Source organism: Cataglyphis hispanica, chromosome 11, assembly GCF_021464435.1.
Source record: "Cataglyphis hispanica isolate Lineage 1 chromosome 11, ULB_Chis1_1.0, whole genome shotgun sequence".
Classification (NCBI taxonomy): domain Eukaryota; kingdom Metazoa; phylum Arthropoda; class Insecta; order Hymenoptera; family Formicidae; genus Cataglyphis; species Cataglyphis hispanica.
This window is the reverse complement of record NC_065964.1, coordinates 1907257-1923503: the sequence shown is the minus strand read 5'-3', so window position 1 is coordinate 1923503 and position 16247 is coordinate 1907257. Positions and strand designations below refer to the sequence as shown.

The 16247-nt window shown below is 32.8% G+C and overlaps 2 protein-coding genes across 2 annotated transcripts; one reads left to right on the top strand and one right to left on the bottom strand.

Annotated features, from left to right (window-relative positions):
* Window positions 1-402: 402 nt before the first annotated feature.
* On the bottom strand, window positions 403-3128 carry LOC126852669 (protein regulator of cytokinesis 1-like). Its single transcript, XM_050597692.1, has 2 exons — window positions 2975-3128; window positions 403-2907 (listed from the first exon to the last, which is right to left on the bottom strand). The coding sequence occupies exon 2, from the start codon at window positions 2881-2883 to the stop codon at window positions 946-948; it is 1938 nt and encodes a 645-aa protein (XP_050453649.1). The 5' UTR covers window positions 2884-2907; window positions 2975-3128; the 3' UTR covers window positions 403-945.
* A 4066-nt stretch (window positions 3129-7194) lies between these two features.
* LOC126852941 (cytochrome P450 4C1-like) lies at window positions 7195-15247 on the top strand. Its single transcript, XM_050598239.1, has 4 exons — window positions 7195-7264; window positions 13280-13345; window positions 14551-14730; window positions 14797-15247. The coding sequence occupies exons 1-4, from the start codon at window positions 7195-7197 to the stop codon at window positions 14961-14963; spliced, it is 483 nt and encodes a 160-aa protein (XP_050454196.1). The 3' UTR covers window positions 14964-15247.
* The last annotated feature ends 1000 nt before the right edge of the window (window positions 15248-16247 follow it).

Genomic DNA, 16247 nt, shown 5'->3' with positions numbered 1-16247 from the left:
TAAAAAGTTATAATTATAATCATCTTGTAGTAAAAAAAGTATCGCAGAAAATAGTTTTTTATCCTACTCCATTTTTCTTTTTTAGCTAAATCTTTGTAAAATACTTTTAATTAATTTTTTTTACAAGTAGATTATACATATATATTTTTCTTTTATTTCTAAACTAATAACTATTTATTTTAATTGTCATTATCTTAATGCGATAAATAATATCGTGACAGCTGATTTCTCGTTAGAATACAAATCTTTTGTACTTCCAATGAAAAAAATTTTTTTTTTGGTAAAATTATGTTTTTAAATACAATATTTTAAATACAATATATTTGATATGCTCAAAGATAAAAATTAAAGCGCAATTTTATATATTCCGAAAAAATACTTAAAATATTGTACATGCGTAAAGAGAGTTTGACATCTTTTTTTTTCTTCATATAGAGTGTGTACAAAAGTTATCTTATTTAAACCTTATTTAAAACATTATTTAATTCAAGCGATAAAACTTTCACAGAGAAAAATGCTTGTACACTGACTTATTTGACATATGCAATAATACTAAACTTTTAATCTACACTTCACTACTAGCTACATATAACGATTGCATCAAGCTACACTCCTGTTCAGTGGAAATAAGGTATCATAAAGTGCTTTTTTTTTTTAAATCTAGCAGTATAACAAAAAAATTATAATTAAGTTAAGCTATCGATTGCATATGGTTGGTTACATCAAATACAATTCTTGCGTTGTTTCAATGTTACCAAGCAGTGATGTGTATCGAATCTCGCGCATTTGTACTGTTACCACATATGATAGAAATCTATCAGAAGCAGAAATCTTGAAACATTTGTGTAACTTCGTTAAATTAATGTTTGCAGTCATTCTCGCAGATAAGAACATTTATTTCGTCGTTATATATTATCAAAAGTTCCTCATTTCTCGTTCTCTCGCTTAGAAAATGAAGGGCAAATTACTCGGGGCCGTCGCTAATTTTGGTGTACTATTGATTCTAGGACTGTGCGGTGCTTTACGTGCGGAACCACGTGCGACCGGCGTCGTGGCAGCGGAGAGATTCTTCCTCAACGGTTTCATGGGCGTTCGTACTATCGGTGTCTTGTTGAAATTGGCTTTACTAGAATTCCTCAGTATCTGTTCCGGCAGCATCGAGCTGTGCAATTCCTCCCTGTCCGTCATGTGGCCCTGAAATTGATTATATGTAGTATCTACGATACTGTTGACGGGGGATAACGATTCCTTTCTGTTCTGTCCGCCTTTGGAGGATCGATGCGTCTTCTGAACAACAATCTTCGGAATTCCTCTGCTTCTTCTAATCTTGGACCCGCTGACAGTGGGTTTATTTTTGTCGCCGTTTTTATTTCTGCGCTTTATCGACGTGTTGGGGGACGGACTGAACAGCTTGCGTTTCGACAGCGGGGTAGGACCTCGGTGAACGCTGAGATGAGATAGACCCGGCGTCCTCTTCGAACTGTTCAGAGGCGACTTCTTGATAGATTTGTCTTTCGCCTCCTTTCTCGCCTTCTTCATCGTCTCCTTCTCATGATTGATAGTCTCCAAAGTTTCCGCTAATACACTTTCCAACGACATGCCATAAATGGTGAACATCTGGTTGTGCTTGCTTTCATATTCATTCACCAACCGCTGTAATTCCGCCTCTATTTTGGGTAATTTCTTTTGTATCACCTTGCGCTCTTTCTCCTCCATCAACAATTGACCGCCGCGATTGTGATAGCGATCCGGATTATTTGCACGCTGAAGCAATTCCTTTATCTTCATTAAAAGATTCTCGCGCTGCTCTAGAAGATCAAATATCGTTCGATTGTCGTTATAAAATCTGCGCAGTCTTTCCACTTCTAGCTCGTGTAATGTCAATAGATCCTCCGTAAACGTATTAGAATGAAATGGTGCAAACGTGTTCTTTTCTGCTTCGCAATATTTGCATAAATTCCACAAGTTCATCAATTCTAATCTTATCTGCGTGACATATTTGAATATGTTCTCCTTTCTGCTCTCCTTACAACGTTTGATCTCCGCACTGAGCGCGTTTATAGTGCCAGTGCTATAATCGGAATATCTTTCGAGGAACAATTGACAAACATCAGCAGGCTCATCGAGATATTTCCATAACGCTAACAAATCTTCCTTCATTTTCTCCACATGACATTTCGTCTCTTCCACTTGTGTTTTCAAGTCATCTCTAAACTCCCTCAATTTTGCCATATTGTTCGCACTGAGCACAAACTCTTCTGGATTCTCGCAAATTAATTGTTGAAATGGCGAAGATGGGGATATGTCCAAGTCGTCCATCATCTTAATTATAGAACGACGTATATCTGTAAAAACATTCTCCAAACGTATCTTCTCATTCTCCTGCTTTTGCAGATATAATTTAAAACTCTCAAGTTCCTGTTCAGTGGGCACAACATCAGTGACGATGTTCAACTTCTTGACACCGAGCTTCTCGCAAATATCGTGTTCTTTATTTAACAATTCTTTCAGAATCATCATACGTTCCTTCTTTATGTGTTCCAGATCTTGCAACTCGCTTCGAAGCATCTGTTCCACCTTACTCAAAGGGATATGATCGTAGCTCTTTGTTTCTGTGTCAAGATGCAGCTCCGTATACAATATTGTTGTCCGCTTCAACAGGTCCTTTATACTCTCCAGCAATAGCTGCTTCTTAGTCTGCGACTCGGCCACCATTTCGTTCAACAGATCCTTTATGTGATTGTGCGCCTGATCGTAATACATTTCCCGCGTTTCTCTGGAGCAACCTATGTCTTCCCAAGTCTTTTGCAGCTCATCAAGCGCTTGCTCAAGCTCCATGATCATTTTCTGCACGATTGGCCTCCACTCGTGTTGATCGTCCATCGTACTCCGACGTTATTATCTTCTCTGTGGAAAGGAATAACATCGTCAATTGATAAGACCAATACACAAATGTTGTAAATCAGATGCGTACCTTAATTCTTACAAAATATCAACTTCTTATTGCACGAGGGAAATTCACACGCATCACTGTCGTCACAAGACGACTTCAGTAAAAACATGCCATTACCCGTTACTTTTTTGAATTTAAACCGTCAGTGCGGCTGCCTCGATATTGGCGTCCGAGGCGGCAGAATCTGAACGCACCATCGATAATAAAACATATAGATTGCAATAAAACAAACTCTCCTGAATTTGACCGGCCAATCGGAAAACAGAAGCATTTGCTCCGATTGGTCGATCGAAAGAAAAGAACTATAGCGAAAATAATGATGAACCAGTCACAAATTGCCGTCTTATGATACGGGGTCTGTTTCCAATATGGAGAGAAAAAGATAAATTCTGAACTAGTGCAGCCAGTTCAGCTAAAACGAACAGACCCACGGTTTAAGCGGGGAGCACACACTTTTGCATAAGCGCATAACCATAAACATAAAGAAATTGATTGGTCCACAAATGTATGCATAAGAAAATGAACCAATCAATTTCCTTATGTTTATTGTTATGCGCTTATGCAAAAGTGTGTGCTCCCCGCTTTAGTCATATATGTAAGGGCAAATTCATACCTTGGCAGAAAAACAGAAAGCAGAAAAGCAGCAATCAATCAGAACTCGCGCTGGTAGTAAGCTGTACAACGGAATGATATTCTGTTATATCGCTTACAATCAGCGCGAGTTCTAATTGGTTTCTTCTTTTCTGCTTTCTGTCTTTCTGCCAAGTGTGTGAATCTGCCCTAATATTGCATGTTGCTAATCAAAGCTCATGCGGGCGAAAACATTATAGTGCAGAAGTTAAAGGATTCGACCAATCGCATTGCTTAATTCGGCTGTCTATAATAACGCGACAGCCGAATTAAGCAATGCGATTGGTCGAATCCCTACGTTACGGTTACGGAAAGTGTGTGCGATCGGCTTAAACTACTAGTTTGATAGTTTAGGGAAACTCTCGTTAAGAAAACTGTTTATCGACTGCTTGCAAGGGCTTACCGACTCTTTCTCAGGCTTCTAACAAAGAGATGTTATCCACGGAGGCGAGGGTGTTCATTTGTTTTTGTTTGAGATATGATGGGCAATTAGCGATGGTGGGAAGGTGTTCGCCCCACAGTTACAACATATGGGGGATTGTTGGGATCGCGGGCATTCCTCGTTAAAAACATGTTTTGTCTCGCCACAACGCATCTAGACATCTAGCTCTTCCTTTACAATTACATAATACTGATAAAACATATAATGCTAATATGACCGAAACGATAACAATTATAGCATAATTAAATTCGTGGTATATACGGATGAACAGGAAGTCTAATTTTAAAAAGGGAGACTATTGGTGGAAGCAGTTGCCCCTCAAATTTTACAAGTACCGTTTTGGAAGGCACAAATTTTACTTCACCCTCGATTTTAATTTTCCGATTGAGACGTTGTATAGAAAGAATTCTTGCCATCGTGGGTATATCTCTAATGATCCCAACGCGCATGATTCGATGATACGAAGAAATAAAAGTCGTAAGGTGTTTTTCTTTAAATGCATGATGATTAATAACAGTTATTGACAGCATCCGGAGTGTTAAATTCTACGAGGAATTTATTTTTATCTATTTTTTTTATTTCGCGAATATCTTTTTTGATCAAACCATTGATAAGGCGATCATCATCTGGAATCTGGATGGAGAGGACTACCGTTGTTGGGATCGTCAGGTTGGAAATGTAGAGAAGGAGGTCCTTATGTCGATATATCTATTTACATCTTTGTTATTTTTTTTAGAACTAGGAGGAGGGATAATGTCTTTCAAAATCGACATCGATTCGAAGGTTTTGTTGTTATCATGTTCTTGCGCATTATCATAATCTATTATGTGCGCAAATACGTCTTTGTTGTTATTTGATACGGATTGCTTTGTCAGCGTTGCCGGCAAGCTTGTATGAACATGCGCAATGGATTCTAAAGAGCGATAGCAGGAAACCGCAGGAGAGAGATCTTTTTCAAATTCTTCGTTTTCATCAGGGGAATGACATTCATCGAGTCATCGTCATCATAAAAAATATTAGAATAAACTGAGGATATAAAGCGGGCTCGAACAAGGGGGGAGAGGAGCGTGAAGACTTCAAATTTTTTGAATTGTTATTGTTATTATGGTTAATTTCAGACCTCTTTCTGATCCCGCGCTTTCTTTGTTTGTTAGGCATTTCAAAATCACTAGTAACATTAGCATTACCTTGATCTTAAGAGGATCTTTGGCCGATTTCTTATTTTGATCTTCTCGCAAAGGAGATCTAGGAGGGTTATTACGATTTTTGAAACAAAGTAAAAAATACAAAAGTGAGGAAATTTATTAGAATATTTACAATTTAATTTGTTGAAATCTAATAAATCTGTTCACTTTTGTAATTTTCACCTCGTTTTAAGAACCGTAATAGCTCCCCTTATCTAGTTCTACTCTTAGTTGGTTTCTCAAAGAATGTCCATTCATCCAGGGGCACCAAAAGACGACTTCGTTGATCGTTTCCTCCCAGGTCAGAAACGCAGGAGGCTTTAGCCTCCTACATGTTAAGTAAATTCACTTCCAATAAAAATGAAAAATGAGAAGGATAGTTAATAATACAAAAACACACTAAATATTATTAATAGAATCGAAAGGGAAGAAGATCAGTTTAAACAGTTCGATTTAGCACATACTACGCAGTCGCCAAAGGATACTGAGGAAGAAGGCTCAGAGCATACCTTACTCATCTCAGATCGGAATCCAACAATCACCAACAAACGATCAACAAACAATCCGTAAAAAAAAATTATAAAAAAGTGAATGTTGACCAGCTAACTTTATGGAGCTCTAGTAATGTAGTAGTATTATATTATATATATATGGGTTTAGAATATGGACGTAAGAAATACTAGAGGGTCGATCATGTCATCTCGCATAAAACTTTTCAATTTTTCATTTTTTACTTTTCACTTTTTATTTTTCATTTATCTAGATTTCACGTAAAACTCACGCATAGCAATTATGTACATAGCTTGGATGCGCAAAAAGTGAAATTATTAAACAATTTCTAAGCTTTATAGCTAAGGGCATTGATGAGATAAAGGGGATGCACGAATCATCTGTCTTACCAACAAAAAGCATTTTTTTTCTTATTAATTTTCGTAATGGCTGTATAGAATTACAAATGTTTTTACATAATTAAAGTACACACATCAATGTTTGATGGGATAATAATCGATTTAATGCCAAAATAAAACAAAAATTGTAAAATTACAGTTTTTTTATCAATTTTTATTTCATTATTCATTATTATAAATTTTCTACAAGTTATATGTTAAAAATAAAACGATTCCAACAATTAAACTGTACAAAATAGTAATATGTAGTTGTTAAAATTTAAATTAGAAGATTAATTTAAAAGAATAATATTTATGAAAATTAATGTTTGTGTGTACGTGCAATATTTGTATATAGAAGAGTAAAGGCTCTTGCACAATGCGAGACGATAGTGATAGCGATAGCAGAGTGATAGAAACAGAAAACTCCAATACGTGTTGAAGTCTAGGGAACTAGTACTAGTACTAGGGAATGCATATGCAAATGCAAAATGGAATACGGAACAGGCAACAACGATTAAATTTCCATCGAGTTGGAATTCCGTATCTATTGCCTTGTAGCCAACCAATCACAGCGTTCAGATTTTTGTCGAGACGCGCGTATCTAGTTTTGAATGTTCCGAATCTATCATATCTTTAAGTTATATTTTGACTTGTTTTGACTATGATCAACTGAAAAGACTCGAAAGATCATGATTATATGATCAATTTTCAAGAAAAACAAGAACAATTTGACACATTGGATGAATATGTTAATATTCTCAGATAGCCAAGTCTGTAAAATCACGATGTATTGCAAATTGTGCACTACATATTATGTTAACATCTCCGGCAGCAATTGAGCATGATCTGCCGTTTTAATTAATGTTGACAGAAATACAACAGAAAACAAATAATCTCTGTGTCATGATATAATATAAAAAATGCTGCAAAATTTAAGCAGAAATTCTCAATATAAAAACATTAAATTTTAAGCATTACATATTGACACAATAAATCAATAGAAATAAAAAAAAACTGAACATAACATGACATATCATGCTACATCGACAGAATATTGTAAGAAATCGAGTCCATCTGCAATTTAAGCTCCGCATAATGGCAGAAATGCTGCAAAGATTAAGCATGCTCTGCCATCTCAAAAGATACACAGCAGAAACACAGCATGGTCTGTTGTCATAAAACAATAACAGAATCGCATCAATTTTAAGATCTGTTATATCAAGTTACAATTCTTTCGTTTACCGCTATATGTATCTATCTCATATTTAAATTTCTGTTACAGGCAAATATAAAGATTGCAAAGATAAAAATTGCGGCTAGAACAAGATTAAAAATGTGTAATAGCTCCTGCATACAAAATGCGGCGACGCAACAAGTGTTATATCTTGTGTGCAGAAGTCATAATATCTATTTTTATCAGCTTAATTTCTAAATTTTAATAAAGGATATACGTACTCCTTAGAATATTAAACTAAAAGTTTGGAAACCGAATAGATCAATAGAAAATTAACTGTTTGAAACAAAATAAGAATTCAATTTTTATACAAATTATACAATTTATAAATTATTCATTTATTTAAAAATTAATCATTTATTTAAATTTATATAATTAAATATTAAATAAATATTTATAATTATTTATAAATATTTATAATTATTAATATTTAGTTTTTATTGCATCTATATTAGTAATTACATTTTGCAGGTGTGTTCTTTACTGTATGTTTTCTTTACTGTATTTTCGTGACAGCAGGCTATGCTCGCTTTCTGCTGCGTTTCTGCCTTGTTCTAACGGCAAGCCATACTTGATTTCTGCCGCATTTCAGTCAGATCTGATATGGCAGACTTCACTCGATATTTCTTACATATCTGTTGTCACAATGTAAGAGCAAATAATATTCATCATATAATTTTTGTTTCATTTTCTCTGTTATATTGTATCGACAAGCCGTGCTGCCAAAAGTTAAGTTTAATGAGAAACAGAGCGGAATCTGCTGTAAAGTCATGATTGAATTTGCTGGCATAATGCTGGCATACTGCTAGAATTTTGCTATTTGGGTTATTAATAATCAGAAACACAATGATGAACTTTTAATAAATCTCGTGCATATTAATAGAGCTCGTCTGTATCTCCATAATAAAACACAAAAAGATTTCAACAACATGAAAATAAAAGAAAATGTATGGAGAGAGATTCGGGTCTTCTTTTAACTCTGAAAATAGAGTTGCAAAATCCCATATTCCGCTCGTCTTCTATTTATGGGACGTACCACCATCGGTTTTTCCAACGCTTGCCCTTTTCAGCCTTCCATGCGGTGTACAACACTACAGTACAGCTACTTTGCATCGTATATATAAATAACATAAGCTTTTCATCTTGCAAATTAATTTGAAACAAATATTCATTAAAATGTAACACACAAGACAATGTGACAAAACATAGAAGGGCAGATTGCACAATTTCTGATTGGTTTTTATTCCTATTTTATTCTCGCCATTATGCAACAAATGGCGATAACTTCTATCACTATTTCTATTCTATCGCTATTCCCTTATTCCTATAGTCTTGTTATTATGCAAGGGCCATAAAATAAAGCAATAAATTAGTTGCCGAATATCGTGATAAGTGTTACAATCTGTTTGTGTGAAAGGAGAGATACTCTCATACCATCCTTATCTCTTCCGCATGTCGCATATAGAGTAGTATACGTCTATGTAGTATACGTCAATATATATGTACGTGCACATAATATATGTATACGCACTAATATCTTACTAACTACTTTTTTGTATTTTTCTTGTCTCGATCATATCCTCATTCTGTTCTTTTTCTAATCGTTCGCTTACTATGTATTACGCCATCAGCTTCTCGCATATTCGCTTACAGCTTACAGCTTACGTCATCCGGTTTTTCTCCCTCTCTCTCTCTCTATCTTTCTCTCTCTTTCTTTCGTTCTCTATTAGTTCATTATTATATTCTTTCAATCGCATTATTATATTCTTTTATTCGTATGATTTTTATTCTTTCTGTTTTTTCGCCTCTCTACATAAAAATAAATTACTTTATGCATTTTCATTCTATAAAGCATACATAAAATATACATTAAAGTTATTTTGTCTTTCTCTATTTTGCTATTATAAATACATCTATATAATATACTCTATATGTATTTGTCATATTTGTTATAAAAATAATCTTTATGACATTTAATTATTACTTATAGCTAATTATTAATTTAAATAAAAAAAAGATTTGATATATTTTATTCATATTTATGTCATCAAACTTATATAAAGTAATATAAATAAAATATTTTGTTTTGACGTTCAGACAATAAATGTATTTATCGTCTGAATTATATTTATAAGTTTATCTATATTTATAAAAAAGCAGATTTTTTCGTACAGCAATAATTATAAATTTTATTTTTACATTATATGTCAAAATAATTTAGTTGTTCTGCCAAAATGCGTATTTGATAATAAACCAATACAATATCTACCGAATTTTCTTTTCGGTTCGTAAATTAATGAATATTTGTAAATTGATAAATATAATCATAAAGATTTTTAACGACATTTTAAAGACATTTTTAAAATTAAACATAATAATCATAAAGATTATTTTTACTGCAAATATAGAGGATGCATATATGTATTTGTAAATTTGTAAATTGTATCATTATATTATATAAACATATATTTTTTAACATAGAATAACAAAATAGAGAAAGTTGCATATTTTGTATAAAATTAGAAAATAAATATTTGTAAAATTTAAAAAAGAGAAGCAGACTGGCGCAAGCATCACTGCTATGGCGGTTGCTTTTGTTTGCAGATAAAAATTTAATAAATGGATTTTATAAATAAATAACACGGATTTAATAAATAAATGTGTTTGTGATAGGTAATAGCTCTCTTTATTACTTATATAGAAGAATATGTTTTCTCTTAACAATAACATTTTATTTCTTCAGCGAACATAGGATTTTCTCATTACGCATTGCTTTTCTCATTTAACAATTACAGCTTGTCCATACAAACATTAAAATTTTTATACTTTTTATTTTATCTTTTTAAAAATAATTCTAATGGATTAATGAAATTTTTGCGATTAAAATGACGATCAAACGCAAATAATTTAAATAATTTTTAATACGTACAAATTTTTATTATATATCTAGTTAAAAATAATCCTAATAATGTCATGTTTGATATCATTGTAAACACAAAAATCATATTAATTTATTATAATTACTTTTAAAGAGACAATAAACAAAATAAAAGTTTTAGTTTCTATATTATAAAATATTAGCATTTTTGAATAATTATAAGTATTAAAAAAAAACTCTTATAAGAAATTTTGATGCTAACTCTTTCATGCTGACGAGTTGCAGAAAGTAAGAACAAGAAAAAATTTGAAAATACGATAGAGATGACTAAACATCTTACAAAATAACAATATATTTTCTTTGCTTTTTATCTCTTTAAAAGATTAAGTTTAATAGATTGATCAAAGATTTCAGATTTTGATGTGTTTTTTATGCTTTTTTAATTTTTTATCTCTATTTCTATTATCATCATTAAGTAACAATATTATGCTATAATGTACATATATAACTTATAAATTCCATAAGTAAAAAGGTATTCTATATATATGTATACTTATTTTCGTTTTTCAGAGTTTGGTTGCTTTTTGATTGTGTTGAAGTATTGTGCAATTCTCTCTCTGTAATATTCAGTGTCAATATAGTAGCAGATTTAGATTTAGATTTATTGATTCCTCTTGGGATTACAAAATCTTGGGATTACAACTCTTGCAAAAAATGCTTACATCAATCTCATCTCTAACTTACAACTACATTAACCCTAACTTATCCTAACTTAACATCTATCTATTTAAACCTGCCTACACACACATCGCTACTTGCCCTACCCTAAATCAATATAATAGTATATGTGTAGTAATCTGATACATGCGGTGATATCTCATGCAGCAACATATATATCTCTATAAATATAATAATTCTCGCAGTCGCGCAAAGTGTGGAACGTGCGTGTAACAGAAAACAGGGTAAGTAAAATCGATCATTATAACGCGTCAATATGTCAAGTGCACCAGTATGTACATAATAGGAATACATGGATACACAAAAGCGGAACACACAAGTCTTTTTTTAGTGGTATATATAACTGTGTTTAAAAAGTTTCGAGAAATTTTAATTCAAACTGCTCGCATTAAACTGCTCTTTCGGCAAATTTTTTTTTATAGATTGATAGGACTGTCTCTGACATTTATGACAAATTTCATGTTATTACGTTGAACGGTTCATAAATAAACGCTGTTTGTATAGGTGAAAAAAAAATTGTCTAGCGAATTTTAGTAAAATGTCAATAAATATTGAGCAAAGAATTTGCATTAAATTTTGTGTTTGGAACGAATTTTTATGTGCCCGAATTGTGAAAATGATGCGGAAATGTTAACAAATTTAATGATCGATATATATTTTAATATAAAGCTTGTTAATTAAAATAGCTCGTTAATATTAATTATTATTAATATTATCATTTATTATTATTATTAATATTATTAATTTTATTATTATTATATATTTATTATTATTATTTTATGTAAAAATATACATCGATATTTTTTATAAAAATATATTTATTTATTTTCAATATTTTTATTTCTTTTTTTACAAAATATATATCATTATTTTCTCTAAATATGTAATACTAAGGAAAGCTGTAAAAAAATCATTTAATTATAACGCTGAAATGTAACGCATAATAAGAAGCGCGAGTACGACGAGTAGCGTGCTCTTCGTTGCCCGCTCGATAAGAAGAAGAGAGACAGAAAACAGTATATCTGTCCTCTTCTGTTATCCGAAGTTAGCCGAAGCGCCGAGCTCACATGTACGCAGTTCGCGCTTGTTATCCCTTCTACCACGGTTTGGCGTGATGCGCGTCCCAAATCTGGCATCACTGCCAGCGGGGCGGTTGCTGGAGGGGGGCCAAAGGCCCCCTTGGACCCTCCCCTGTGTATGTGCGCGCGCGCGCGTGCTACCTGTCCATGCATATACTTTGGTATATTTCAAACTTTTTTGTTAATAACTTTTTAATATATTATGATTCTTTTTGTTTATTGTTACTTTTGTGTGTAATATTTTTTTCTCTCATATTTTTGTTTCAAATCTTTATATCTTTATATCTTATTACATTAAATTTGTTAACATTTCAAAAACATGTTAAATTAAAAGACTAAAATTTTATAGTGTTCATATCTTTCTCTCTCTCTCTCTCTCTCTCTCTCTCTCTCTCTCTCTCTCTCTATTTCTAATAAATGTGATTTTCAAAAATTATAACTATTTTTGTAGAAAAAAAAAATTAGACAATAAAATATACATTTTAACAGCTTCATAGCACAATTGTTTGGCGTGACTTGACTCGTTTTGAAATTTAATTACGTCAACAACCCTATAAAGAATTGATTTCCAGTATTCACACTGATTTAAATATTAATGTAGTGCTGCATCAATTTTATCACAAACAATACTTCTTGAAATAAAATTATTTACATTGGTACAATAGTCAATAGAACGTTCATGTTCATTCAGCTTAAATTAATTTTTCCAATCATTGAAACCACTTGTGAAAACATTTATTGTTCTTGAAAATAATAAGCAAGGTATGCAATAAATCATTCTCTTAGAGTTTGAATAAATAATCCATTCTTGTGTCATTTCAATACTGCTAATGTGAAACGTCTTATATAATATGTATTTCTTGTAACTCACTTTTTTATATATGTTTGAAAATATTGCGTTTAATTCTTAAAAATTTTGTGGTAGTAATAATTTTCTAATCTAATAGTAGTAATTTTCTAATCATATCTATATCAGAACCAGATATTAGATACTTGCTTGGATAAAATTCAAATACTTTATTATTGAAATTAGAATCATTATTACTCTTTGGTAAATATGCATATTATGTTACACCACACCGATGACTTTGATCTTGACATATGTTGTCAAGGACATGACCCTGAGTAACTTTTCCTTATAAATTCCTTATAATTTCTTTATAAATCGGCGGTCTCTTCTAGTTTTTGAGATATTTAATGTTAAAGTTACAGATTTAATGTACCCATTTTTTGGTAATTATTTACTTTTAGAGGAGCACCTTAATGGTTTGACTCCGGATCAGCCTGGCACAGGCGTTCGTATTAGTAAGACATTTGGTGAGATCATTATCGAGCCGAGCGTGAGCTAACAAACGAGGGTGGAGAAATCGGCTACCGGAAAAACGAAGGAGAATTCCGTGTGGGATCTTGGCGACAAGTCCAAGACAAGAGGACGACGCATAGCCCCTGCTCCGTGGAATCGAGAGTCATCGTGCCGGTGAGGTTATCTCGCTATATAATAGCCGCGTGCGTTCGCGACGTTGGAATCAATCGTTCCACCGTCGTAGCCGCAATTTCGTGTTATTTTCGCGTTCGAGTTAAGCTCGAAATTTTGATGTTTATCGCGTTGTCATTAGCTTAATTTTGATGCGACACGGCACGTCAGCAAGCGATTCGAGCCCCGAAACGTCTTAAGTATTGGTTTCGCGGATTAACACATTATTGCGCGTTTAATACCGCATGTATCGTTTCTCTGAAGATTCCGGATTCTAAATACGGCGTAATTCGGCGTTCGCATAGATTCTCGCCCGTCTAGCGTCTAAGTCGTGTATGCGTGATTTGTCTGCCGTTGAATGTGAGTGTCTTTCACGATTATGTATTTCTTTTTAATTTGTTAACCGTCGAGTGTTCCGTGCGGATATATTTCTTTTTATTCTTTTTGAGTACCGTCGAATTATATGCACACACACGCACGCACGCACGCACGCACGCACGCACGCACGCACGCACGCACGCACGCACGCACGCACGCACACATACATACGTGTGAGCGCAAAGCAGGCCGGTATATAACGGCAGGTATATAACGGCATGTACGACGAATTACTTGTGTACGTTTCTTATTGTTAGTAACGAAAGCATCATCTAAGCGAGAGATGGAGTCACGCAGTCACCTCTTGCTTAGTTGATGCCTTCGTTGCTAAGAAACGTACACAAGTTTCAATTCATCGTATATGCCTGCCAATACCGGCCTATCGTTTTCCATTGTGCTCATTAGCTTACATATTTTAATTATTAACGTAATAACTATTGCAAATTTTGCAAAATGGTACAGGACTTTTCCACTCAGTTTGACTCAATCTACCTTCACACTTTGGATGTGTCAAAAGTTTTCGGACCCCCTGTGCATATATTAAAGTATATACCATCGAATGTAAAATAAGATTAATTGCTTTAACATTTTAAGAATGCAATATTATAATCATATTATTTTTCAAAAAAACAATTTCACATATTTTTCAATTTTATAATACACTTTTCAGCCTCATATGTTGTACCAGCTGGAACAATCTTATATCTTGATATCTTCCAAGTTCATAGGGACCCCAATTTTTGGCCAAATCCAGAAGTATTTGATCCGGATAGATTTTTGCCCAAAAATATACAAAATCGTCATCCTTTTTCCTATCTACCATTCAGCGCAGGATCGAGGAATTGCATAGGTGAATTGCTCACGATTTTTTTTTTCTCTTCGTGTGAATAGTTTTTGATAAGACTTCGAATTGTAGGTCAACGATTCAGCCTGCTGGAGATGAAAGCTATGATTGCTTCTTTGGTGCACAATTTTTACTTGGAGCCCATAAATTATTTAAAGGATATACAGTTGAAATTCGATATCATTATTCGTCCGTGTCATCCGGTTTATATAAAGTTTATCCCAATCAGCCGCAAATAATCGTTTAAACTAATCACATAAATATAAGAAATTAATGAAAACCTTTTTATTAATGAAAATTTCATCTTCAGTCCAGTAAAGAAAATTTGGTTGATATCCGCAGATAATTTTAGAATTAACACGGATATCATATCAATGTAAGAAATTAATGAAAATGTTTTCATTAATGAAAATATTCATATTTTATTAATTTCTATCATTCATGTAACATCCGTATTACTGGACTGAAGATGGATCAAATCAAGAACCGAAAATTTTGATTAATTAAAGAAGAATTTCTACAAGATTATGATTGTGCTTTATTTACCACGCTCCGCGTCCCAGTTGGCCAGTTTCTTATTGTATTATTTTATTATAAAAATGTTTTATATTTGGATGTGTTGTAGTTTTTGTCACTCTGAACAAATGTCTCAGTGGGCACAACTTGATTCTATAAGCTGTTTCCGCGCTACAAGTTCTGAGAGGTCAAGACTTAACATTGTAAAAGTATAGGCTTTTCGACTCTATATATGACCTTTGATCGAATGCGATGTTCAATCTAGTTCTGCTCATTGAGGTGTCTTTTCCTTCCATTTTTTAAAATTGGCATAATTTTTTTCCTATAATCTTACCGGTTCTCTATCTTCGAAATATACGAATGATCTTTCGCGATCGTTCGTAAGGAATGACGACGAGGAGACGCGGACACACTTGTGTATCCCGGTACTAAAAATCACGTAAAATTTGGAGCTTCGAGGGAAAAGGCATAGTAAAAACTATTTGTACATATACCATATAGGAAGTGATAATGATAACTCCACGATTCTGTCATTGTTACCCCTTAAGATGTGTTACTTGTTTTGCTATGTTTTGCTATTTTTCCCGAGCTAGTTTCTTTGCGGCGATTGCCACAGTACGCATACTTATTACAAAACATCTTGCACACATGTCATTAACAAATCGCAAGACATATTTATTAAAAATAATTGAAGCGGACGAGCATAATTTATATAATTGTGTTGCGTATAAATTTTTTCCGATAAGGAGACGCACATATAAAAATAAATAAAAAATGATTAGAAGAAAAGTGATAGTTTATTTGTATAAATAATTGCTGTACGTATTATGAAGAAAGATAAATAAATAAAAGTTTTACAATTTATAATTTTTTGTTTAAATTTTAAATTTTTAATTATTTATATAAATGTTTTATATAAATAAATTTTTATATAAATATATATAATATAAATAAATTTTTATATAAATTTTTTATATAAATTTTTTTAAATTTAGTTTTTTACATTA

Bases quoted from the DNA above. Each gene is read 5' to 3' on its own strand.
- LOC126852669 (XM_050597692.1), bottom strand. From the start codon at position 2,883: ATGGACGATCAACACGAGTGGAGGCCAATCGTGCAGAAAATGATCATG.
- LOC126852941 (XM_050598239.1), top strand. From the start codon at position 7,195: ATGGCAGAAATGCTGCAAAGATTAAGCATGCTCTGCCATCTCAAAAGA. The intron at 7,265-13,279 runs GTCTGTTGTCAT...ATTTACTTTTAG, and splicing joins CACAGCAGAAACACAGCATG to AGGAGCACCTTAATGGTTTG. The intron at 13,346-14,550 runs GTGAGATCATTA...TACACTTTTCAG, and splicing joins TCGTATTAGTAAGACATTTG to CCTCATATGTTGTACCAGCT.